This window comes from Neophocaena asiaeorientalis, unplaced genomic scaffold (genome assembly GCF_003031525.2).
Source record: "Neophocaena asiaeorientalis asiaeorientalis breed wild unplaced genomic scaffold, Neophocaena_asiaeorientalis_V1.1 scaffold1225, whole genome shotgun sequence".
Classification (NCBI taxonomy): domain Eukaryota; kingdom Metazoa; phylum Chordata; class Mammalia; order Artiodactyla; family Phocoenidae; genus Neophocaena; species Neophocaena asiaeorientalis.
In genome coordinates, this window is record NW_020171848.1 from 12,267 (window position 1) to 38,557 (window position 26,291).

The 26,291-nt window shown below is 44.3% G+C and overlaps 2 protein-coding genes across 2 annotated transcripts in view; one reads left to right on the forward strand and one right to left on the reverse strand.

Annotated features, from left to right (window-relative positions):
• Positions 1–1,871, forward strand: part of LOC112397511 (testis-specific Y-encoded protein 1-like) — a 2,617-nt gene extending 746 nt beyond the window's left edge. The window contains 5 exon segments of the mRNA XM_024741737.1: positions 461–533; positions 1,047–1,124; positions 1,313–1,424; positions 1,533–1,678; positions 1,794–1,871. Coding sequence (XP_024597505.1) covers positions 461–533; positions 1,047–1,124; positions 1,313–1,424; positions 1,533–1,678; positions 1,794–1,871 — 487 coding nt within the window.
• A 512-nt stretch (positions 1,872–2,383) lies between these two features.
• On the reverse strand, positions 2,384–16,878 carry LOC112397519 (RNA binding motif protein, X-linked-like-1). Its single transcript, XM_024741740.1, has 14 exons — positions 16,770–16,878; positions 15,956–16,062; positions 13,069–13,090; positions 12,745–12,888; positions 11,471–11,585; positions 10,376–10,501; positions 10,177–10,265; positions 9,221–9,442; positions 6,093–6,099; positions 5,891–5,991; positions 3,632–3,751; positions 3,109–3,322; positions 2,898–2,994; positions 2,384–2,407 (listed from the first exon to the last, which is right to left on the reverse strand). The coding sequence occupies exons 1-14, from the start codon at positions 16,876–16,878 to the stop codon at positions 2,384–2,386; spliced, it is 1,497 nt and encodes a 498-aa protein (XP_024597508.1).
• Positions 16,879–26,291: the final 9,413 nt, after the last annotated feature.

A 26,291-nucleotide genomic window follows, 5' to 3' on the forward strand; every position in this document is an offset into this window, starting at 1 on the left:
GGGTGGGGGAGGGGGAGGGGTGGGCGCAGGCGCAGGCCAAGAGTACAGGAGGGCATGGGTGGCTCCAAAGAGGCAGCAGGAACAGAGGGAGGCCACAGCTGTAGGTGTCTGAGCCAAAACTTTGGGTGAATGGTCTTGGCCTGCAGCGTGCACAGCACTACTTCCCCAGGGTGGGGGGAAGAGCCCGTGGCAAGGTCACGATTGGGAGTAGCCCCGAGCACCCCTCACACAGAGCAGTTACTGGAAGTGTGCATTATCCCGGGGAACTGGCAGGAGACAAGCAGAAGTCCCAATACCCGTCCTGGTCAGTCAGAGCCCGTGTAGTTGTTTCAGCTGCCTCAGTGCAAAAGCGCAAGGTCCTGCCTACACACAGGGTGAAGTTGTAAGGGGCAGCTGTCCTTGGCCGGACACCAGGACCCCGGACACACTCTTGGGCCGGCAAGAATCCTTACCTCCACAGGCCCTTCACCAGCACACTCGAGTCTGTGGAAACACACAGGCGCAGGCACGCACCTGACCTCTCCGTGGACCCTGTGAGTCCTGCAGGGCTCCAGACACACCCACGCAGGCCCTTCTGAAGACAGGAAACAGGGCCAAGGCCCAAGGCTTCGTCTTTGAACACACACAGGCGCGCGCGTACACGCGCGCACACACACACACACACAGGCACTCACACAAACGCGTACAAGCCCATGCACGCACGGCGTAAGAGAAGGCATGAGGCAGCGACAGCACATCTAGACTGCTTAAGGAGTGACTTGCCGGCACCCAGCACACACAGACCAGGTAGAGATCAGGTTCGTTCAGGAAACAGGCCCTCCCCGGGTGGGTGCACTGGACCCCAAGGAAACCACAGGCAAGAGCACGTCTGATGGCAGGGCAGGGGCCGAGGACGTCTTTGAGGGCCGGTTGGGCATTAGCGCTCACGGGTCTGGCAGATCTGCTGCTGCAGTCTCTTCCTCTGGCCGGTCTGGGGACTGGCTCTGCGGCTTGTAGCTCTTCCTTCCCTGAGGTGTGGCATGTGAAGCCTCCTTGACCTAAAGCAGATTATGAGCCACCCCCAGATTTCGGCCGTGATCAGTGACCAAGATGAAGACCTGCTTAGCTACATGATCAATTTGGAGGTCAGTCTGGAGAGACTGGGGCGTCGTGGGTGGAGGCAGGTGGCCAGTAGGGAGGGGGCGGGGTTGTCCTTAAAGGTTGGGTGTAAGCAGCAGGAGAAGGGAAGGGGAAATGGTTCGTGGCTGCCAAGCAGGCAAGCTCAGGACCCCTAGAAGAGCTCCCGCCCTTCTCCTCCTCTTGGGCGCGGCAGGTGAAGGAACTGGGCCATCCGAGGCACCACTGCAAGTTGAAGTTTTTCTTTCGACCCAACCCCTACTTCTGGAACGACGTGATCCTTAAGGAGTATCACCTTAGCATCGCTGGTAGGAGGGGCTCCCGCGGGGCTGCGGGGTGAGGGGAGGCTGGGGAAGGGCGTGGATGCTGGACCGCCGTGACTGTGATCCTTTCCTGTCTCCCCTGTCTTCCTCCAGGATACAGGGCGTCTCGTTCCACTCGCATCTATTGGTTCTGGGATTATGAACGGGGAGCTCCCAGCCACAGGCAGGACCCCACCGGCCTTCACTTCCTCAACTGGTTGTCTGACCACAACTGCCCAGGGTCTAACACGATTGCTGAGGTGGGGTGCCTCTGGTCCCCCTCAGCGGTGGTGATGCTGGAGTCCCCCGGCTGCTTGCGGGGAGGGACGTGGGCCTGGCCTGGCCTGTCCCGACCGGGCCCCTTTCCCCTACCAGATCATCGGCGAGGACCTGTGGCCCAATCCTCTGCGCTACTACCCGAGGGAGGAAGGCCCCACGGGGACAGGTAACTGAGACGAGGACAGGTGGTTAAGGAGCCCAGGGGTTGGGCGCTGAAATGAGTGTGGTCCGGGTACACTGGGGCTCTCCCTTTTCCCAAATGGGAAAGCTCAGGCTGAGAGCACACTGTGGGCGGAGCTGGGTTTCAGAACATCCCGGCCTTGGCAGCGGGTGAGAGGGTGAGAATGGAGCCGGGAGGACTGTAGGGCACACGGGGTAGCAGGACTCTAACCAGTTAAGCTTTCAGGGTGAGTGCCCCAGGTGTCTATGAAAGAGGCAAGCACCTCCTTAAGCAGGCACCTGTGTGTGAATCATCAGTCCCTGGCTTCAGCCTGCCCTCAGCTGGGGATCACCTGGGCCCCTCCCTCGGGCCCCTCCCTCCTGGCAAAGGCCTACAGATGCTGAGGAGCTTCATTCCGAGTCTCCTCCCGCCTCTTTGCTGACTTTCCGAGTCTTCTTTGAATTTTCACGTTCATCCCTGAGCCTCCCAGCACCACCACACAGAGAGCCCCGGAAACGGCACAAGGCTAGCTGGGGACAATATTGAGGACCTGGGGCAGGAAATGGCAAGGGACCACAAAAAGGCCGGGCGTACCGCCTACCAACGCCATGTCTCATATCGCTGGACACAGCCAGTGTCTCCTGCTGAGACGCCTTGTGCCCCCTGTTTGTGTTCCCGTCCCTGTGCTCCCGTGTGTGTACGTGTCTGTGTGTCGGGCGCACTCCAGACCCAGAGATGAAGGCGCCGGGGGAGCCTCAGAGGTTGGCCAAAGAGCACCTGAGTCAGGAGGCGTCTACAGATGTGGGAGACGGGTGGAGGTGTCTACCTACGCGATTCGAGTGCCCAGGGGAGAAACGAGGAAAGGATGGCCAATGAAGGTTCCAGAGAGCAGGGCCCCACGTGCCAGGAATGACGCCCAGAGAGACATAAACACGCTCACAGCTGCTCTTGTCTTGGTGTGTGTGTATAGGTACGGGGGTTCGTGGAGTATTCACAAGTGAATCAAGTGGTGTGGGGCTTCTTAGCCCGTGCCTGCGGACCTCCCTGTCTGTGGGCGAGATGGCGGGCCTGGGGAAGTGGAGGACGTGGGGAGGGCAGGACGAGGAGAGGCCCAGGGCCTTCCTCACAGAGCAGCGACTGGAAGGAGGAGGAGGCAAAGAAAGAGAGCCTGCTGAACTGGAGACTTGCTCCGCAGGCAGGGCAAGGAGACAGGGAAGGGCCCTGGCCTGCAGGGGCCTATTGGCCTGGTACCACCGAGGGCCCGTGCCTGAGCCAGCAGCCTCCGTCCAGGACGTCTGGCGCACACTGGCACGACGCGAGGCAGCTGACTCCTTAAGCTCAGGCTGACCGTTGAGCACACAGGGTGGGAGCGTGGGATCCTTGCGGGCACTAGCAGCCCGCCCCGCGGGGCAGCGTTCCAAGGACGCGTGAGGCAGACGCCGGTGTGACGTGTCGCTGTGTGCCCCTGTGGCGGCGTGGGTGAGTGTGTGCGTGGGGGCGAGTGAGCGAGCAGGCAAGGAAGGGGGCCGGGCTGTTTGCATGCAGGGACCCTGGGACAGTGACAGAGAGCAATGCCTGCGGGCGCAGCAGACGGCTTGCTGGCTTCCAGGCTCTGCTGACTGGGGAAGAGAGGAACTGCCAGAGAGAAGCCCCGTTCCCTCGTGAGCGAAAGGCCGCCCGTGAATCCCTTCCTTTTCCTGGGCTCTCATCCTTGCATGCAACAGGCAGAGGGGCAAAGCTGAGGGCTGAGGGGAAGGGGCTGAAGGGCACCCACCTGCCTTCCCAAACCGCAGGTGTCTCGCCTGCCTTGCTTCCCGCCCCGGCGATCCAAGGGGCAGCACGTAACTGTTAGTCTCTACTACACAGAGGCTAAAAACCTCTACCCGAGCCTGCCCTAGGGAGCGGAGGGGGCGGGACGCTTAGCGGAACTAATACCCAAGAGGAGCACGCTTCTCCTCAAGAAACAGTCCGGTGAGCAGTTCTCGTCCTCTGGGAGCCTCCATCCGCACATCTCTTCGGCAGGCCTGGACCCCGCTACGTGGCAGGCTCCTCTCAGCTGACTGTGTGCCAGGCCTCGGGAAAGAGAAAGCCCTGGAGCAGACAGATCTCGGGCCGGGAGGCCCAGGGATCCGTTTTGGGGTGGGGCATGGGAGGTGGCCCGGGGCAGGTGAGGGGAAGGGATGGCGGGCACCGGGAGTGCTCCTTCCTGAGCGGACAGCTGCTTTCGAGGCACACCGCTGGCCCAATGCACAAGGTCCGGGACCGACTCTGCGGCAGCTGGGCTTGGGAGAGTGGAGCGAGGTCCCCCGCGCTCCCTCCCCGGTGCCTGCACTTTGGTTCCAAGGGGAGCACCTCTGTCCCTGTGGTACCTGCCACGCTGACCTTCCTTTGCCTGTTTGGACTCCTGAGACCACGTGGGTGCCCACTGCCCCCACAGCTGTTTCAAGGCCGAGGAGGGTTGCAGCGCCAGGGCAGCTTCAGGAATCCTCGTCCTCGCCTCCCAGCTGCACTGGCTGCGCCCTGCCGTGCCTCAGCCTTGGGGATCTGAAGCCCTGAGGGCCGTGGTGTACACTTCTAGGGTGGCACACAGCCGTGGCCTAGAGAGGAAGGCCTGCCCCGCTCCGGCTGCTGTCCCCGCAGGCAGAGAGGCAGACAGACACACAGACAGACAGGGACTCTGTCCCTCCTCAGCTCCGTGATCCTTAAGCTGGAAGGGAGCCTCCCTCGTGGCTCCCACACTCCGGTGCCTGTGGTTCCCTACCGTGGAGGCAAAGGGAAACTAGGTGCAGCGGCCCTGCGGCTGCACGTGGGACACACGGCAGTGGGGGACCTCCGACCCTCAGCCGGGCCCAAGTCCCTGGAGCCCTCTTGTCCTGGTCATCGCTGCTGGGAGGGGCCTGGCAAGGATGAAAGGCTAGAGGGAAGGTTGGACAGCGTCCTCGCACAGCTTGACCTGGGCCACCCACGCGTCAGGCGCCATGGCTGGGTTCAGGTGTGGCCCGCCTGCCCAGGCATGATGTGGCAGAAATGGTCAGGCCACCCTCCGGTGGGGAAGGAAGGCTTACACTGCCCGCTGTGGCCCCGGGTGCCCACCGCCGGGGCGTCGTGGTCCAACCCAGTGGATGCGCCTCACTGAGATTCACCCTGGGGAACAAAGCTTCGGCTTTGAGGGTGGAAACCTGTCAGCCCCGCTGGGGCACGGCACGCGGGGCTTCCCCTGTAGCTGTTGTTCAAGGTGGAGGGCCCACATGCTCCATGCTGTCCCTCACCGCGTCGTCCCTTAGCATATCGGGGCATCGGGGCCCTGAGACGTATGACTTCTTGTCCAGCGGGGATCTCCCTCATCCACTCAGGAGGGAGCACACAGGCTCCATCTCCGTGAAGACGGTTTCTGTGTTGAAGTCGGCCAGGGTCTTGGTGTCCTTGTCCCTTGCGAGGCAGCTTCTAAGCTCGGCCCTGCCCGTGTTGGGGGCCCTGCCCTTTCCGTGCGTGAGCTCGTGTCTCTTTCTCTGACTGCGGCCGGGAGCCCCTCTGTCAGATATCCCGCCTCGCTGCCTGTGTAAACCGATCACATTCTCCGGTCCCTATGCCCTTCTCTCCTGGCACGTCTCTGCCCGGAGCCGCTGGGGGCACATTCTCTCTGTGTATCACACAGAACCTGAAGGAGGTCTGCCCCAGGTGACACTGACAGGGCCCCTGGCTTCTAAGTCAGGCTCTTCGGTGTCACCTGGCCAACCCGTTACCAGGGGGTCAGCGGACCTACAGCCGAGCGGTAGGCTCGGCCAACACAGAGCTACCGAGAGGAACGGAAAGGTAGCCTTGTGTTTGACAAAGTCATTGAGGCCCCGAGCGGGCAGAGGGCCTCGTGGCGAATGAAGAGGGTGCTGCTTTCTGCACCAGGGACGGGTTGACGCTGGCCCCCCGGGGCAGGCAAGATTCCCAGGGTGGCCATCAGGGTGGGGGCTCTGTGCGTGTTCAGCAGTAAACAGTAGGGCAGACGGGAAGGGAGCCCACCTCCTCTTTTCAGCCTCACCTTCAGAGCCTAATTTCTTCACCCAAGTGCTGGATCCATCTTCAGGACATTGTAGCACACACGTAGCCACGACCTGCTTCCCAGTGGCCTCCCACAGCTGCCTGAGGGGGAAAGAGAAACCAGCTGAGGACAAACACCTACAGAGCAAAGGGAGCCCTGGAGCACCTCTCTAAGCAGACGGCCCGGGGACACGCGAACCAACCTGAGAGCTGCAGGAAGAGGAAAGCGTGTCCCAAGTCGGCTGGGCCCCTAGCACCTTGTCTTCCTGTATGGTGACACAGACAGGGGCACGGGGAATGGAATCGAGCCTGCGTGCTCCCCACGGTCACCCTGTCGAAGGCAACCGGGAGGAAACAGAACACAGGTGCACGTGACTCAGCCTCCCACTGCGCCCACTTTCAACCACACCGTCCCGTAGGCAGGGCAATCGTTCCAAGAAGAAACCGTGGAGTTAAATGTGCACATAGGGTAGATCCACAGAGAGGAGGCAGGGGACAGAAAAGAACTGGGACAGTAAACAAGGGGGCGCTGACCAAAATCCTTTCACGTGGAAACAGGTACGCGTAGAGTTCTGCATAGGCACCTGCCCGTGTGTGGTGTGTGTGTCGGCGGGTGGGGGGGCATGCGTGTGCACGTTCGTGCTCAGGAATAGGCACGACTACTGTCATGCACGCGTGGACGTTGGGAGGGACGCGGGGACGTGGAAAAGCTTAAAGAGCTTATAGAACGTACGTAAACTGTGGGCCAGTTGAAGCCCCCAGGCCAGGGAATCCAGCCCAGGGATACCACCCGTGGAGCAAAGTGTAAGTGGCATCACACGCCAGCACCCTCGACCAGGGGCTGAGACTAGAGGGAGGAAGAAAGCACCTGTGGAAGGACAGAGAAGATGCAAAGTACATGAGAATCGTAAAGGGCCCGATGCCCAGGCCCAGAAGAGGAAAGACCTACCCCCAACCCCTCCAGCCCCACTCCCATCTCAGCTACAGACACCTTTATCTCCTTCTCCAGTGCACGAGCAACCTTTCCCCCCACCCCTGTGTAGGCCCTTGAGAAACACCTGGCCTTTTTCTCATAAGGTTTGGCACACCGAGGCATAACCGACTGCCTCACACTGATTTCGCTGGTTTAAGACATCACTCTAATTTTCCGACAACTCTTGTGGCTCGGGATTATGGCCGTGATGGCTTAGCTGGATTCTACCCCTGCTCCCCTGTCCCACATGACTGGGGCGAAGGGCTGGGCTGGGATGTGATCTCATTTGGAAGGTGGACAAGGGCAGAACCACTTTCACAGGGCATCCTTAGGGTCGGCAAAAGTCACATCCTCGGGTTGGCAGTGGTGGAGTCATGCATGCGTGCGTGGTGGCCCTTGACTGGGTGCAGTCCTCTGCACCTCAGCCAAATAAAGTTTCTGGCTTTCCCCAGTGCCACCAAAGCGTGTCGTCCCTCTCTCGGTCTCTCAAAACACAGGATGGCCGAGTCAACTTTATCATGTGCCATGTGTCAATGTCCGTTCCCCGAGGGACGCTTGTCACCTTATGTTGGCTAGCAGAAAGGCAATTTTTGCCTGCCACTCAAGCGTTTGAAAGGCACTATGCAAACGTGTGGTCACACAAAGTCCGAGAACCCGTGGGTGCCAATCACAGACAAGGAGAGGTCTTTTGGTGCCAGGCAAGGTAGAATTTCTCGGAGAGTTTAAGTATCCAGAGGGGATGGGGATCCCAGGGGAGTGGGCCACAGAGGGAGGGAGCAGATACAGAAACATGAACGCGCACACACACACACTCACACACACCCACAGAAAGACAGAGGGGAGACAGACAGACATTCAGACGGAGCTCTTCACTGCATGGCTTTTCTGCCCTTGAGCAAAGGAATTGAAGTCTAGGAAAGAGCTGGGTTTGCTGGACACTCCCCTCTCATCCCACAGAGCTGCGGGCTCTCTGTCCCCTGGACGAAAATTATCCAGGACCTTTGGCCACCATGCATTTCCTTGTACATTTTTTGAGAGCTCCCAGTGGTTAAAGGTCCCGAGGGAAACCAGATTCTGATTTTCTGATTTTGGAGCGGGAACTCCTGGCTCCAACTGGCACAGGCACACCAAAATAAAGTTAAAAATAGTAGTACTTAAAACGTTTCCCAATGTTTTACAGTCCAGGGGTACTAACTTTCACTAAGACATATACTCAGAATAGTAAACTGGTTCCATTTACATTTAGTGGAAAATTGGTTTTATTACCATTATTCCCACGTTGGTCATCTGCCACTTGAATATGGATCATAAAATAGATACTTAACCTCAAGATTTCTTAAACTCTTTACATTCCCATGTGTAAATTTTCCTTTCATTTATACTATTGCTTTTTTTTTTTGAAAAGGAGATGTTGGGGGTAGGAGTTTATTAATTAATTAATTTATTTTTGCTGTGTTGGGTCTTCGTTTCTGTGCGAGGGCTTTCTCTAGTTGTGACAAGCGGGGGCCACTCTTCATCGCGGTGTGCGGGCCTCTCACTATCGCGGCCTCTCTTCGTTGCGGAGCACAGGCTCCAGAGGCGCAGCGTCAGTAGTTGTGGCTCACGGGCCCAGCTGCCCCGCGGCACGTGGGATCCTCCCAGACCAGGGCTCGAACCCGTGTCCCCGGCTTTAGCAGGCAGATTCTCAACCACTGCGCCACCAGGGAAGCCCTATACTATTGCTTTAAAAGCATAAAGACACATAGAATTTCAGTAATAATGCAAAAATTGTTTTTCAGCCTTTTTGGAGACTTCTCAAACCTTTTATATGTTTACGCTTTCAAAAAGGAACATGTAATTTGTTTAGCCTAACTGGAAAACAGTCACAGCTTGCGATGGAGAAATAACACATTGCTTAATTTTGAATACATTCACGTTCAAAGACACAAAGGAAAAGTTTAGGCAAACAGCACAATTCATCCTCCAAACAAAAATTTTATGCTTGTTTAACTCAGCCGTATAATTAACAAGAAATATTTCATGAAATTTTTTTACTCTGAAAATTCTGAGCATTACATTCTAAACACAACTTCTACTTTTCAAGTAACATTAACAACAATGAAAGTACTTTGAATAATTCCATGTTATCATTTTCTCTGAAAATTCATAAAGGGAAAGTTAATATATGCCTCTTCCCCCCAAACCAACATTTTTCTTTTAGTAGTATTCAAGCATCGATTAAAGAAAACAACTTAAACTTTTCCTTTGTAAAGAACATTTGGTACATAACTGAGTGTTATTTTTAATATCTGCTTTGGCCCTCTCATTCATATTGGCTTTCCGCATAATCTCCTCTGGAAGCCCCACAACCTGAGATACTGTATGAGTCACGAGGAGCAAGGCAGCCCCAATTCACACAGGGTGGAAACCCTGGTTGTTCTTGTCTTCCACGCTCACGACCACTTGAATAAGTATTACTTTGGCCGCTTGAGTAATCTTCCGGACCTCCTCCATATCCATCTCTTGTATTGCTATCATAGCGACTGCTTCCACCGTAAGTCGCAGGGGCCCTTTGTGCTGCTGGTGCACCACGGGAGTCACCTGTGAAGTTAATGATTCATAAACTAAATTTAAACATTACAAATTTTTCTAGTATCATATAACATGACTTAAAGTGCTAAACATTTGAAAAGATAAGCTTTATCTGTCTCTGCTATGAAAATATAAACTATGTAGCAACAGTGAAGGGCTTTCACATTTATTTAAAAGACCGAGCAATATTTTTCAGCCTAAGTAGTTGATTTTAAAGTAAATGTTATTTTCTGAAAATGGACTGAAATTCTGACCGTCATAATGTTCCTATGCTTCATACTTTTAATAGCACTCTACTGATTATTTGAAAATGTTAAAATAGGGGCTTCCCTGGTGCTGCAGTGGTTGAGAGTCCGCCTGCCGATGCAGGGGACACGGGTTCGTGCCCCGGTCTGGGAGGATCCCACATGCCGCAGAGCGGCTGGGACCGTGGGCCACGGCCGCTGGGCCTGCATGTCCGGAGCCTGTGCTCTGCAGCGGGAGAGGCCACAACGGTGAGAGGCCCATGTACCGCAAAAAAAAAGTTAAAATAGTTTTTCTGTAATGAGAAAAAAAGATGAGACTGCCAATTTACCCTTCATAGCATTTTAAGTGAGCTATTAAAATAATTCAAAGGTCTTTAATTTATCAAAAAGGCCATGCTAAACATAGTTTTACCTTTGAGGAATTGAAGTAAAATTAGAGTAAACAACGATCTGGTTAAGTCTAATTCTATGATTTACAAGCTGTAACCGGACTCTTACCGTAACTCCGGTGTGAATCCCTGTAAGACCTTCCACTTCGATATTCAGGATAATCTCTATCACGACTTCCACCATAGCCATCACGATCACTAAATTTAAAGGAATGTCATAAATTATGTCATAAATTTAAATGATGTGTCACGATCACATAATTTAAAAGAATGTTTTTATTTGATAAAAACACAAAACTTTATATTACCTATGTCCTCCAGAGGGATGATCATTCCAAGAACTTGAATGTCCATAATAACGGTATGCATTGACCCTACGTGGTGGAGTATAATCCTTGCTGTCTCGGGAGCTTGGATAAGCTCTGCTTGAATAAGTTAAATAAAGCAGATAAAATTTTAAATGCAACATATAATATCCAGAATATATAAAGAATTCAGACAACAGAAAGACAAAAAATTTTAAACGGGCAAAGGACTTGAATATACTTTTGTTCAAAGGAGATACACAATAACCAACAAGGACATGAAAAGCTGCTCAACGTATTTATTAGGGAAATGCAATTCAAAACAAAAATGAAATATCTACTTTGCACCTATCAGACTGGCTATAGTTTAAAATAAACAAACAGAATATATCAAGTGCTGGTGCAGATGCAGAGAAACAAATCATGTATGTGCGTGGCAGAAATGTAAAATAGTACAGGCTCTGTGGAAAAGATTAGCAGTTCCTTAAAAAATTAAAGAATTCCTATATGCCCCAGGAATTCCACTCCTAAGTATATATACACTCAAAAAGAATTGAAAACAGGTACCCAGATGCTTGTACAGGAGTATTCATGACAGCACTATGATGGGAATAACCCACACAGATGATAAACAAACCATGTTAACCACACATAAAATGGAATATTTAGTCAGCCAAAAAAAAAAGATCTGAAGTAGTGATACATGCTACAGCATGAATGATCCTTGAAAACATTTATGCTAAGGGAAAGCTGGATAATAAAGGTCACATAGTGTTTGATTCCATTAGTATGATATACTCAGGATTAGATAAATTCATAGATAAGGACACAGATGGGTACCTACCAGGGACAAGGGGGGAGAAAATGGGAGTGACTGCTTATTAATTTTTTTGGGGGGTAATGAAATGTTTTGGAACTGAACAGAGCTGGTGATTGCATAACACTGTTAAGTGTACTAAATGTTACTGAATTGTTCACTTTTAAATGTTCAATTTTGTGTTAGGTAAATTTCAACAAGAACAACAAAATTAACCATTTTTATATAATGGTTACATTATATAAAATTTTACATAATTCATATACTGTGTTTTTTCTTACCTATCTTTAGTAGCATAACCACCATCTCTTTGTGACATATAGCCAACTCTCTGAAAAGAGACTGGCTCTCTGTGAGGAGGACCTCCATAATTTTGTCTTCCACGTGATACTGAGCCTTTAATTTAAAAATGCTTATGTTTAAGTATCTCAGAATTGACAGTAATGTTTCAAAGAAAAATTCAAAAGTCTGATATCCTTCCTCTCTCCAAAATCATTTTAAAAAACTGCTCCTTCTAAAATTCCATTTATGCACATTTCTGTTTCCCTTTAAATGATACCACTGAACATTTTATTTTCGGACATCTCCCGTTCCCTATACATTTCGCATACCCTTTAAATTACCAGCAGTAGGGAAAACTTCTCAAAATTTGAGCAAATAATTAATTTTTGGTAATTACTGTCACATATTCAATCACCAAGTGGTTGGCTCTCTCCTTTACGTGTACAACCTTAATTATTGACCTTTTATGATGATAGCAATAGTGACTTCTATTGTTTATTAGCAATAAAGGGCTCATTTGGAAAACACTGTACCACTTCCAAAATATGAAACTATCTCCCATAAATGATGTTCTCTTCATGTGTTAATTCTTATTCCTAATTCCTAGAGGTCACTAGGACGTTGTTTGTTCTCTTCTCTTGTTTGTTCACTAGGCTAACCATCTAATAATGGAAAGGGTAGGCTTCTTAGCTTCTGTTGTATTTTGAAGTCAGTACCGTGCTACATTTGGCTTCATTAATATTCTACACATAAAATGGAAATTTGATAATGACTGTTTCAAGTCCGTACCATATTAAGGATCAGAAAACAGTGCTAAAAAAGTTAAGAGCACAAACTACAGTTCATATGGCAAGTTTCAGTTATTGTTTATAATAATTAAATAAAAAACCAGGTGGCCAATATACATAGCTAAACTACTCTACAGACCAGAACATTCTCTCACAGGACATAGTTTTCATGAAAATTCTGATTTTGAAACTATGTGATAAAGAAGCCTACTAACCAAAAAGTGTTAGCAACAACTTAAATTAAGAGGAATTCTATAGCAAACATGGACATACAAGCAATGTTTTCCCCACTGCAGTGCTAATCACCTACTACATGTATAGCTAGAAACTAAAAGATTATTTCCCAACCACAAATCAATCAATAAATTAGTGATTGGTAAACATGTTCATATACTTCTCACTTTCCATATTGCTTAAACATTCTGTTTAAAATAGCTCACTTTCGTTAATAAGAATCAACTGTCTCTGCATTACTAAGCATTTACCTTGTCTTCCCATCCCACTACAGCTTCGTCTTTGAGCAGATCTTTTAGGAGGAGGACCTCCACTTCTCGAAGGTGGTCCTCTTTTAACTGGAAAGGGTCGCCTGGAAGAACTCGCATTGAGACTAGGAGTATATCCACCACAACCTGTGTTTAAATGAAATCTTTTTAGTTAACTACAATCAACATTTTTTCATTGGTCAAGTTTCACTTATTGTTATAAATTTTCACTAGACAATTATCCCAGTCTTCAGCTTTCATATTTGTCTAAACCAGTAAGATTGTTTGCTCATATGACACATAAGTTAGTACAGTTCAAAGACTTACTGTAAAAGTCAGTTTGGAAAATCTAGGAAAAAATTCAAGAACCACTGGTATGAAAGCAGTTTGGGGAGAAGAGAGAGAGTACAGAAAAACCTGGATAAATTAAATGTAAAACTGAATTTTTGATCATTTTAGGAGGAAGATGATAAGTTATTAGTTATATAATTCTGGTGTCAAGGAAGCTTTTTTTTTTTTGTGGTACGTGGGCCTCTCATGGGTGTGGCCTTTCCCGTTGCAGAGCACAGGCTTTGGACGCGCAGGCTCAGTGGCTATGGCCCGTGGGCCCAGCCGCTCCATCCTAGGTATAAATCAAAACATTAAAAATAAAAAAGATGAATAAAAAATGCATTACCTAAAAGTTAAATATACACATACAAACAACCCCCTTTGCAAGAGAGTATCTGCTTATAACTTTACAGTTGGCCCATTACCCCTAGTTCTGCATGCATGGATTCAACCAACCCTGGATCACGTAGTGGTGTAATATGTATTCATTGAAAAAAAAAAAATCTGCTTGTAAGTTGACCCACAGTTCAAGCCTGTGTTATTCACAGATCAACTCTTAATGTTGATTTTTCAGTGAAAAGGGCTATGTTGTGTTCAATTTTAATAGTATTTAAGAAATGCACATTAAATACTGAAAATTTATGTTTTATCTTTCTAACCAGAAAGATGTTTAGATATATTCCAATTCCCCTGTATTGCCACAGGCAAGAAAAAATGAGTATTCTTACACATGGCAGAATACGAACTGGTAAACTCTTCTCAAGATCAAGTTAGTGGGAAAAGAACAAAGCTATGTTATCTTAAAATGGGCACACCCTTTAACGGAACTTTCAAAAAGCATTTCCTAAAATTCACACATCTAATTATCACAAAAAGAAACTAAATGTTTTATTTCTGAAGACTGGTTATGGTTAATAGATGAAGCAAAGGTTGTTAAATATATGGAAGTTTTTGAAATACAAAGTGCTTTTCTTCCTTTTCTTACTAAGTAGAAAACTTCTCTGAAACAATTCAAAAAATACATTTTCAACGACTTTCTCCTCTAATACATACACAAAGAAAACATACGTATTTCTGAAGCAGAGGTTTTTACTCTTTTCCTGAATCAAAGACACCTTTTAGAATCTAAAGCTCTATTTATTTCCCTAAGGTATTTTCCCCCAAATGCAAACAACAGACCCAGGGAGGAAAGCCTCATATCAAAATGACAATGGAGATTTGCTTAGATGTCTGAACACATACACTTAAGACAAATACTGCAAGGTGAAACCTAAAATATGAAGTGTTTATCCCTGAATTGTGGATATTCTGAGTGACTTTTATTTTCTGTGGTGTAGTTTTCAAGATTCTCTAGTATTTTCATGATGCAATGTCTACTCTCAGAATAAAATTAATCAATGTATTTCTAATAGATTATTAATGAATCATTGACTTAAACTCATATAAAGTTATTGGCCCTAAAGTGAAAAATACTAATGTATGATCGATAGTAGTAAACTCTGTAGAAAACTTCTTGAAGAAAAGAGGCAATTAGTAATAATGGTAAAAGAGACTGAATTTAGTTTAAACTTTATGCTATTTCTCTGTAAGGTGATTAACTTTTTGAATATTATCTAGTTAAGTCATTTTATAACTACAATAATTCTTTACCACTTAGAAATACTTCTGACTATATCTTTCACCCTACAAAACAAGTGTCCAAGAAAATAGGTATTTTGTCTTACCCACAACCATTAATCAATTGCTAAATCAATGCCTGCCAATAAAATATCTGTTGAATAAAGAAGTGAAGACTAATGTCTACACAGACTACGTGTTCTTGTGCTTGAAAACAAAGAAAATGGGGATGGGGGATCACCATCAACTGTTCTTCATAATGCACATTTATCTCTGCACCCAAAATAAAATCATGAGTCAAAGTCAACTTTTAGGTACTACCATACCTTAAAATATGAAAGTAAAGTAAAAGGGTCAACATGTGCCAAGTGCCTGCAGCATACCAGAAACCAAGCTATAGAAAAAGGGAATTAATGTATGTGTTCCACACTATGAGAACTGAGAAGCACTGGAGGTAATTTTAACAATTAACAATTCACAGTATGATGAATATAAAAAGATATTACCTGCAATATAAAATGGGAAAAATATTACCTAAAACATAAAAAAATCTTGGAGCAAATATGCAATTAAAAGTACAGTTTTGGGCTTCCCTCGTGGCGCAGTGGTTGAGAGTCCACCTGCCGATCCAGGGGACACGGGTTCGTGCCCCGGTCCAGGAAGATCGAACATGCCACGGAGCGGCTAGGCCTGTGAGCCACGGCCGCTGAGCCTGTACATCCAGAGCCGGTGCTCCACAACGGGAGAGGCCACAACAGTGAGAGGCGCGCGTACCCGCCCCACCCCCCACCAAAAAAAAGCCGAGACTTAAAATTAACTGTATAACCGCCTGCCGATGCAGGGGACACGGGTTCATGCCCCGGTCCGGGAGGATCCCACATACCGCGGAGCAGCTGGGCCCGTGAGCCATGGACGCTGAGTCTGCACGTCCTGAGCCTGTGCTACGTAACGGGAGAAGCCACAACAGTGAGAGGCCCGCATACAGCAAAAAAAAGAAAAAACAAAAGCAGTATGGGATATTGGGGAGTGCTCTACAGGCTAAAACTTATTTACTTTTATGTTTGAATGCTAAAACAGGTTTAAAATATATTGTTAAAGCTAATGTGAATTTCAATCTCTTTCCAACCAGGCAATCCAGTAGTTATGAGACAAAAAGGAGAGAGAAGGCTTATATGGCATTATGTTAGTTTAAAAAATTAGAAAAAAAAGAAACAATCTAGAAATAGTATTAAATGGAGAACACAAAATATTATTAAAAGACTCTTACCTTTCCATTCATATCTTTGGCAGCATCCTTTGCATCTGCAGAATTCTCAAAAGTAATAAAAGCAAAGCGTCTAGACTTGTTTGTTACCCGATCCTTCATCAAAATAACTGTAATACACATAAGTCTTTTAATTTAAAATTTCACATAAAATTGAACTTTTCATATTTTCAAAATAATCAATCCTTTGACAATTTCTCATAAGGCCTCCTTAACTCTATTTGATGTTATGGACACAGTACAGTAACAACCTCCTGAAAGTTACTTAACACTAAAACAAAAAACAAAAACAAATAAACCAAAAAAACCCTTTCCATTTTATATCATTTCCAGCATTTTAAAAATACAGTCAAGAATTTCAACCATTCTACAATTAGCATATCTCTTCCCATTTCACGTCCTATGACCACAGTATATTTAAAAAGCCCTGGGACTTCCCGGGTGGTCCAGTGGATAAAACTCCACGTTCCCAAAGCGGGGGACATGGGTCTGACCCCTCGTCAGGCAACTAAGATCCCCATGCCGCATGCCACGTGGTGTGGGCTTGATCCCTGGTCAGGTAACTAAGACCCTGCATGCTGCAAACCGCGGGTCGGGGGAAGAATATAACGCTGCTTTTTCCCCTTCTCAGTAGTAGGAGCCCCTAAGGTGTACACTTTCCCTCATTGCCCAGTGCTTTCCTAATAAAAAGTAGAAACTTAAATAAAAAGTGCTCATGTGTTAAAAACAGAAAAAGCATTATAACTTAGCTGTCCAGTGGGGTATGTTTAATACACATTTGCTTTGAATAGATATATATTTTGGTTCCAAAAATTACCTTCCATAATGTGACCATATTTCCCAAATACCACTTCAAGAGAATTTTCATTGGTGTCAGCATGGAGGCCTCCTATGAACAGTTTCCCAGGCTGATCTGCTTCCACCATTTTTCTGTAAGCAATTAAAAATATATCTTTATACACGTAGCAAAAAATAAATTATAAGCCAAAAGTATCAAACTATTACACCTGTTTAAAACTCAAGTGAAGTACCCAATATCAGTGAAATTATTTGCCATTTCTTACTTAAAAGAGAGGAAACTTGAAACACAAAGCAAAACAAGCACTGGCATAACAAATGCTCCATTTTTTATAGATCTCTTACAAAAACCTGTATGTAAAAATTAGATTAGAAGGCAACTGTAAATTCTTTTGAGCTGCAGGGTTCAAGGCTTCATTTCCAAAAAACAACAAAAAAATAAGCAATAAAAAATGCTCCTGGATTCTACTCATCTAACAGTTAATAAGTTTTATGAACTGTGCAGAAAATGCCTTAAAGATTATTTTCAAAATTTTCCCATCTACTCACATTTTTCTTGATTATGCATCAAATACTGTTTAAACTTCAAAAATGGTAAGTCATAAAAGCAAAGGAGGGAGTTACATCCTTTACTGAGGGAAATTTAAGCTGTTTTACTTATACTGAGAGACTTTAAGAAACACTGGTCCAAAGAGAGTAACATACTTTATGTGCAAAATTAAAATCTGACGGTTTTTGTCAAGTGAATCAACATTTTGACATGTGATAACTAAAATTACAAGTTTTAAATCATTTAAGTTAAAATAGTTAGGTATCTTGCCTGTATTGTTCAGTACCTCTGCTTTCACAAAGAAAACCCGTAAGAAAAAAAAAAATTGCATGCAGAACAAAATGGCACCCTGGCGTACGCTCCACTACCCGCAAGTGAGAGAGAAAAAAAAAAGTTAAACAGCAAAGAGGGTACGTGCTAATCAAAGGTAAATTTCTCAGTCCGCCCCCAGGTTTAACCACGTTAAACAGTAAAGAGGGTATGCCGCTAATCAAAGGTAAATTATCTACTCAGTATTCCCTCCCACAGCATTTCAAACCTATCTCCACCCCTCTCCCCACCCTCTCAATTCACGGACAAAATCCAGGAACTTCACTGGCTTTCCACTGCTGCCTTGGGAACTGATTCTCTGGAAGAACAAAACTTAAACGTACTCTTCAAGAACAACTGATAGAGTTCTGGAGACAGTGTATATTCAGACATATGTACACAAACACAACTTACTCTGCTCTTAACTCTCACAGAGAAAGCCTGAGAGAAAAATGAAAATCTGAATTACCATGCTTTCTCTGGGAACAGGAGAAGATATAGGTATCAACTCTTTCTCCTGAGGTATGAATTATTCTCTCCTCCCTAAAATGCCGAATTCCTTACCTTATTCTGTCCTCTTCTTCAGAAGTCTTCCCCCCGCGTCTCTTCAGAGGACCACTAAAGAAACGAACGGTCAAGAGCAAGCGCTCTACTTATAGAAAGAGGCTAAGGAACCGGATGTAGCGCTGGGTGGACGAAGGGATGAGCCGCACTGGAGTTAGGGAAGATGAAAGATGTAGAGGTGGGGGAGGGGTGAAGAGAGAAACTCGCTAGAGCAACTGACGAGAGATTTTCACGAGAGCAACTCGCGGGAGAAACTCTGAAGAAAACTGCAACGAAAGAATGTGTTCTCTACTTCTTTACTGTATACTTTTCCCAGTTGCTTTAATTTAATCAATATAAAGGAGAAGGGCTTTCCTGGTGGCGCAGTGTTTGAGAGTCCACCTGCTGATGCAGGGCACATGGGTACGTCATCCGGTCTGGGAAGTTCCCACATGCTGCAGAGCGGCTGGGCCCGTGAGCCATGGCCGCTGAACCTGCGCGTCCAGAGCCTGTGCTCCGCAACAGGGGAGGTCACAAGGGTGTGAGGACCACGTACCGCAAAAAAAAAAAAAAAACCAGATCATGAAGCATTTTGCTTGCTATGCTACCTACTTTAATTTTTAGTGGAACTGTTCAAATAATTTAAACATTAACATGAATGTCTACAAGATAAAATGCATATGGTACTTTAATATGATACAAAGTAAGGCAGACAAAAAATAATCTAAGCTTCAAAACTTAGTAGTTATATGAAACTGGGTAAACTACCTAAACTCTTACATTTACCCAGTCTACAGAAACAAGAAGATAAAGAATGATAAGATAGGGTTTTTGTGAGGTTACATGATGTACTGAGCACATGGTACTTTAATATGATACAAAGTAAGGCAGACAAAAAATAATCTAAGCTTCAAAACTTAGTAGTTATATGAAACTGGGTAAACTACCTAAACTCTTACATTTACCCAGTCTACAGAAACAAGAAGATAAAGAATGATAAGATAGGGTTTTTGTGAGGTTACATGATGTACTGAGCACATTGAGCACAACGTCTAAAAACATAATTCAGGGTTCAAAACAAAAGTGTGGAAATATTGTAATTACTTTTATATTAAGTGGGAGCCTGAGATTAACTTGTAATCCTGCCTTTTTTAGAGACTGGTCAAAATCATGATACAGTTTGTTTTCTTTTTTTTTTTGCTATACGCCGGCCTCTGACCTTTGCGGTCCCTTTCATTGTGGAGCACAGGCTCCGTACGCGCAGGCTCAACTGCCATGGCTCACGGGCCCAGCCGCTCCGCGGCATGTGGGATCCTCCCGTCCCGGGGCACGACCTTGTCCCCTGCATCGACAGACAGACTCTCAACCACTGCGCCACCAGGGAAATCCCGAAACTGTTTCTTTTCAATTATGTTCCTTTGCATATTTTGTATAAAATAATCATTGTATACTTTCACTAATAATAAGCCTAAAAGAGCATAGGAAGACATGACAGAACACACACACGATTGGAGTGAAGAATAATTATTAACAAAAAGATATGAAAAAAATTATTAGAAATCTTTGGTGGATAACAAATGATTTAACAGAAGACAGTTTACCAATAATTATTCAAGAGGAAGTAGACACCCCAGACGTAATTTCTAGTCAATTCTAGGGGATAGCTGAAATTTTCCTAAAACAGCTACTATACTGATGATAAATATAAATAAATGCTATTACTCAGATGACAAATGTTGTGTGTCAATACTGTTTACAGACATAACCTCTAAAGATAGCATGCACAAAATGTATGACAATACAAACGGTAATGAATTAGAAACAGGGCCACTTCCTTTCTGGAAATAAATACTGCAGACTAACTGGTCAAATAAAAATATCTAATAAATCTTTTGTGCTGGCTACTATAGAAAGTGCTTCATTTACTTATGAATTTAACTATCTCATTTGATGATTGCCACAGTCCTATTGACTGCTTTTCTTATCCTCATTATACAGATTAAAAACTTTTTTTCTCAGGTATGTGCAAGACTTTTTTGAAGAAGAAAACAGTAAAATTCTTTGAAATACTTGAAGAATGACCTGAGCAACTGGAGATGGATGTTCTAATATGACTTCTATATGACCTTATATAATATGTAAATAATATAAATAATGTGAATGAAAATTATAAGGTTATCTCATATATATGTATATATGTATTAAGGTATTTATATTTATATACGTATATATCTGTGTATATTACATATTTACTTTTATATAATCTGTATATAACTCAATTAGATTTTTAGAGTTTGTTTAGAAGAATTAACATTCAGAAATTTAGAGAATATTCTAACAAAGGGCATCCTTTCTGGATATTAACGAGGATTATAAAGCCATGGTAAATGAAATGATTTAGTGAACACACAAAAAAGTAATAATCAGAAAGCTTGTCCATAATAATAAAGGAACAACTGGTAATTTTAAAGTGTTCTCGATAAAACAGAAGCCAAAGGATAATCAACACATTTTGCTAGTGATTTTTTAGGAAATATTGTGGGTAGAGGAACATGTTGGATATGTTGGATCTGCATGGATAGATTCAAGACTGCATGGATAGATTCAAGAAGCAAAATTCAGACTATAGGAGACTATATGGGATAATCAATCTGGTTTTATAATAAATTGGAAAAAAAATAAAGAATTGAAGGGGAAAACTGTTTTAGAAAACAATTAAAAACATTTGAACCAATTGCAAAGTTCAAACCTTATTTGGATTTTATTTCAGTGAAACTGAAAACATTTTTAGTTTGCCATTTCTGAGAAAAATGGAAATTTGAACATACTTGATATTTAATGATTTTTTAGAAATTATTAATATCCTTGTGGGTCTTTTTCTAGTAATGTGATGGCCTACAATTGTCCATTACATATCTACTGACTTGGCTTGACCAAACTTTAATCAGCACTCACGGGCCCAGCCGCTCCGCGGCATGTGGGATCCTCCCGTCCCGGGGCACGACCTTGTCCCCTGCATCGACAGACAGACTCTCAACCACTGCGCCACCAGGGAAATCCCGAAACTGTTTCTTTTCAATTATGTTCCTTTGCATATTTTGTATAAAATAATCATTGTATACTTTCACTAATAATAAGCCTAAAAGAGCATAGGAAGACATGACAGAACACACACACGATTGGAGTGAAGAATAATTATTAACAAAAAGATATGAAAAAAATTATTAGAAATCTTTGGTGGATAACAAATGATTTAACAGAAGACAGTTTACCAATAATTATTCAAGAGGAAGTAGACACCCCAGACGTAATTTCTAGTCAATTCTAGGGGATAGCTGAAATTTTCCTAAAACAGCTACTATACTGATGATAAATATAAATAAATGCTATTACTCAGATGACAAATGTTGTGTGTCAATACTGTTTACAGACATAACCTCTAAAGATAGCATGCACAAAATGTATGACAATACAAACGGTAATGAATTAGAAACAGGGCCACTTCCTTTCTGGAAATAAATACTGCAGACTAACTGGTCAAATAAAAATATCTAATAAATATTTTGTGCTGGCTACTATAGAAAGTGCTTCATTTACTTATGAATTTAACTATCTCATTTGATGATTGCCACAGTCCTATTGACTGCTATTCTTATCCTCATTATACAGATTAAAAACTTTTTTTCTCAGGTATGTGCAAGACTTTTTTGAAGAAGAAAACAGTAAAATTCTTTGAAATACTTGAAGAATGACTTGAGCAACTGGAGATGGATGTTCTAATATGACTTCTATATGACCTTATATAATATGTAAATAATATAAATAATGTGAATGAAAATTATAAGGTTATCTCATATATATGTATATATGTATTAAGGTATTTATATTTATATACGTATATATCTGTGTATATTACATATTTACTTTTATATAATCTGTATATACATATTACACATATTGCATTCTCAATTAGATTTTTAGAGTTTATTTAGAAGAATTAACATTCAGAAATTTAGAGACTATTCTAACAAAGGGCATCCTTTCTGGATATTAAAGAGGATTATAAAGCCATGGTAAATGAAATGATTTAGTGAACACACAGAAAAGTAATAATCAGAAAGCTTGTCCATAATAATAAAGGAACAACTGGTAATTTTAAAGTGCTCTCGATAAAACAAAAGCCATAGCATTTTCAATACATTTTTATATTGATTTTTTAGGAAATATTGTGGGTAGAGGAACATGTTGGATATGTTGCATCTGCAAGGATAGATTCAAGACTGCATGGATAGATTCAAGGCTGCATGGATAGATTCAAGAAGCAAAATTCAGACTATAGGAGACTATAAGGGATAATCAATCTGGTTTTATAATAAATTGTAAAAAAAAAAGGGTTGAAGGGGAAAACTGTTTTAGAAAACAATTAAAAACATTTGAACCAATTGCAAAGTTCAAACCTTATTTGGATTTTATTTCAGTGAAACTGAAAACATTTTTAGTTTGCCATTTCTGAGAAAAATGGAAATTTGAACGTACTTGATATTTAATGATTTTTTAGAAATTATTAATATCCTTGTGGGTCTTTTTCTAGTAATGTGATGGCCTACAATTGTCCATTACATATCTACTGACTTGGCTTGACCAAACTTTAATCAGCCTTCTCTCCTCCTCACAGTGTGCTAAACTGTGACCTGCCCCTCAACTTCGGGGAATCACTAATATACTAAGGTCAGAACATATTCCGTAACAGCTTATTCTGAGAATCAGCTGGCAGCGGAAACATTTTCTATTAAAATACCCCTATTTTACCTCCTGCTCACCCCTCTGCTTCTGTCCCACTAGGTTTCTGCTGGCCTTGCTCATCCTTTCCTCTTAAAAAACACTTTTTCTACTTGATTTTGAAACACTTGAAGATTCTGAAATCAAAGTGTTCTTCTATTCAATCATCTTTTTGAATAAACTCTTTCCTTACCTAGGTCTTAATTTGTTTTTCATTTTCTGGTGCTATGACGCAGATAAAGTGTCGAGAGCGTTTTGATCTTTATCATCCTGACTAACAGTGCTGCCCATACCGGAGGGGTTCCAGCCAAGGATTTGGCTGACAACCATTTTCATGAACTCTAGGTAACTCCTAATGAGACATATTTATGACAACTTTGCATATTAGTATCTTTCTGCCAGATGAGCTGGTATCTGTTATCTAGCTAATTAGTCCCTATCAAATCTTTAGATTATCTTCTTTTCTCATGTTAACTACATGTTTACCTCTGATTTAAGTTTTCTAGGAAGATGATGAATCTACAAAGACATGTGACAACTACAGATTAGGTGCAGAATTCCACCTAACCATGGATGTGACCTTTCTTGGTCACGAGGTTCTCAAGAAGCCTTAGAAAAAGAGTAAGAGATTGCGAGTTCAATTAAAAATTTGACTATTGCAGCAGAAGACAAACAAGCAACCTGTATTCTTGGAGCTTGTGCTGTGTAGGCCATTCAGAAAGGTCACCAAAACTCCTGCATCTTCCATGTTCTCCTTTAGTAAATAACTATGACTGTGGGCAATCTTATCAAAACTACCAACATCATCACCAGAGAACTCCAAGACTCCAGTGAGTATTCCTTCATAATTGACTGGCATTGAACATGATTCTGGCTTCCTGCCTGTGGCCATCCTGTTGTAACTGGAAGTACCATCTCGGCATGTCTGCTGAAACTTCTCTGTTGTCTCTGCCATCACCAAAACATTCAGACATCTCCTGAGCTTAGTTCTATGGTATTGTCCCTTGTTCCTTGAACTGAGTCCGCTTCCCTCAGGAATGTGTAGATCTCCTGAGCTGAGTCTGGACCTCTGAGGAGGGTCTGTGTCACCTAGGGTGGACCTAGGTTTCCTTGTGTTGAGTGTGAACATGTTCAGGTATTGTTTGGAGATAACTGAGCTGAGCTGATAGGGTCCCTGTGCTAAGTCTAAATGTCTTATGTGCATTTGTCATCTACTGTGTAAGTTTTTCGTGCATCTTTATGTGGATGGAAGATCCATAATTTGAGCTTGGAGCCACCTACCATGAAATTTGAGGTCCTCAACCTAAGTATGGGTATCCTGAGAATATCTGGTTTACCTGCTGTTTTAAATGGGCCCAATAGGTTTTGGTTCCCTGTTATGGGTATGGGTATACTGTGGTGGGACTGGGTCTTCATATAAGGGTCTAAGACCCCTGTGATGTGGCCTGGGCATGCCTTAACTGAATTGGGGTCTCATAAGGTGGGTGTGGGATCTGTTAACATAGATCACTGGCCCCCAAACTGATTCTGGGTCACCTGACTTGCATCTGCAGTAACTACAGGTGCATTTGTGTTCTCTGATTGTGGCTTGGGATCTCTTGAGCTTACCTGGGGTATCTGAAGCTGTCTGTGGTCCCTTGAGGTGGGTATGTGATCCCTGAACGGAGTATGCACCCCCTGGTGTGGGTCTGGGGATTTTGTGAGTATCTGAGTCTCTGTGGTGTTTTTTTTGAGGATGTCTGATAGACTTCTGGAGACAGTGTATATTAAGACATATGTATACAAAAACAACTTACTCGGCTCTTAACTCTTACAGAGACAGCCTGAGAGAAAAATGAAAATCTGAATTACCATGCTTTCTCTGGGAACAGGAGAAGATATAGGTATCAACTCTTTCTCCTGAGGTATAAATTATTCTCTCCTCCCCAAAATGCCGAATTCCTTACCTTATTTTGTCCTCTTCTTCAGAAGTCTTCCTCCCGCGTATCTTTAGATGACCACTAAGGAAACTAACGGTCAAGAGCAAGCGCTTTACTTATAGAAAGAGGCCAAGGAACCGGACGTAGCGCTTGGTGGGCGAACGGAGGAGCCGCACTGGAGTTAGGGAAGATGAAAGATGTAGAGGTGGGGGAGGAGTGAAGAGAGACACTCGCGAGAGCAACTGACGAGAGATTCTCGCGAGAGCAACTGGCGAGAGCAACTCGCGGGAGAAAGTCTGAAGAAAACTGCAACGGCAGAATATGTTCTCTTTTTTACTGCATACTTTTCCCAGTTGCTTTAATTTAATCAGTATAAAGGAGAAGGACTTTCCTGGTGGCGCAGTGTTTGAGAGTCTGCCTGCTGATGCAGGGCACATGGGTTCGTGACCGGATCCTGGAGGATCCCACATGCCGCGGAGCGGGTGGGCCCGTGAGCCATGGCCGCTGAGCCTGCGCGTCCGGAGCCAATGCTCCGCAACGGGACAGGCCACAACGCTGAGAGGCCCGCATACCGCAAAAAAAAAAGAAAAAAAAGTAAAGGCAATTTGGGGGAATAATGTAAATTTCCATATAATGAGTAGGGAGAGTTCAGAGATTTTTTGATAGATGAGAAATGGGGAGGACCAGATCATGAAGCATTTTGCTTGCTATGCAAATATGCTACTTACTTTATTTTTTAGTGGAACTGTTCAAATAATTTTAAACATTAACGTGAATGTCTACAAGATAAAATGCATATGATACTTTAATATGATACAAAGTAAGGCAGACAAAAAATCTAAGCTTCAAAATTTAGTAGTTATATGAAACTGGGTAAACTACCTAAACTCTTAAATTTACCCAGTCTACAGAAACAAGATGATAAAGAATGATCAGATAGGGTTATTGTGAGGTTAAATGATGTACTGAGCACAACGTCTAAAAACATAATTCAGGGTTCAAAACAAAAGTGTGGAAATATTGTAAGTACTTTTATATTAAGTGGGAGCCTGTGGTTAAGTTGTAATCCTGCTTTTTTTAGAGACTGGTCAAAATCATGATACTGCTTTTTTTGGGGTTCTTTTGCTGTACAGCGGCCTCTCACCTTTGCGGCCCCTCCCATTGCGGAGCACAGGCTCCGGACGCGCAGGCTCAGCGGCCATGGCTCACGGGCCCAGCAGCTCCGCCGTATGTGGGATCCTCCCGGACCGGGGCACGACCCCGTTTTCCCAGCATCGACAGACGGACTCTCAACCACTGCGCCACCAGGCAAGCCCCGAAACTGTTTGTTTTCAATTAAGTTCCTTTGCATATTTTGTATAAAGTAAATAATCATTATGCTTATCTTTCTACCCTCATTCTTTTAACTGTCTTTCTTTGCTGATCTTTCATCTCTGTCCAC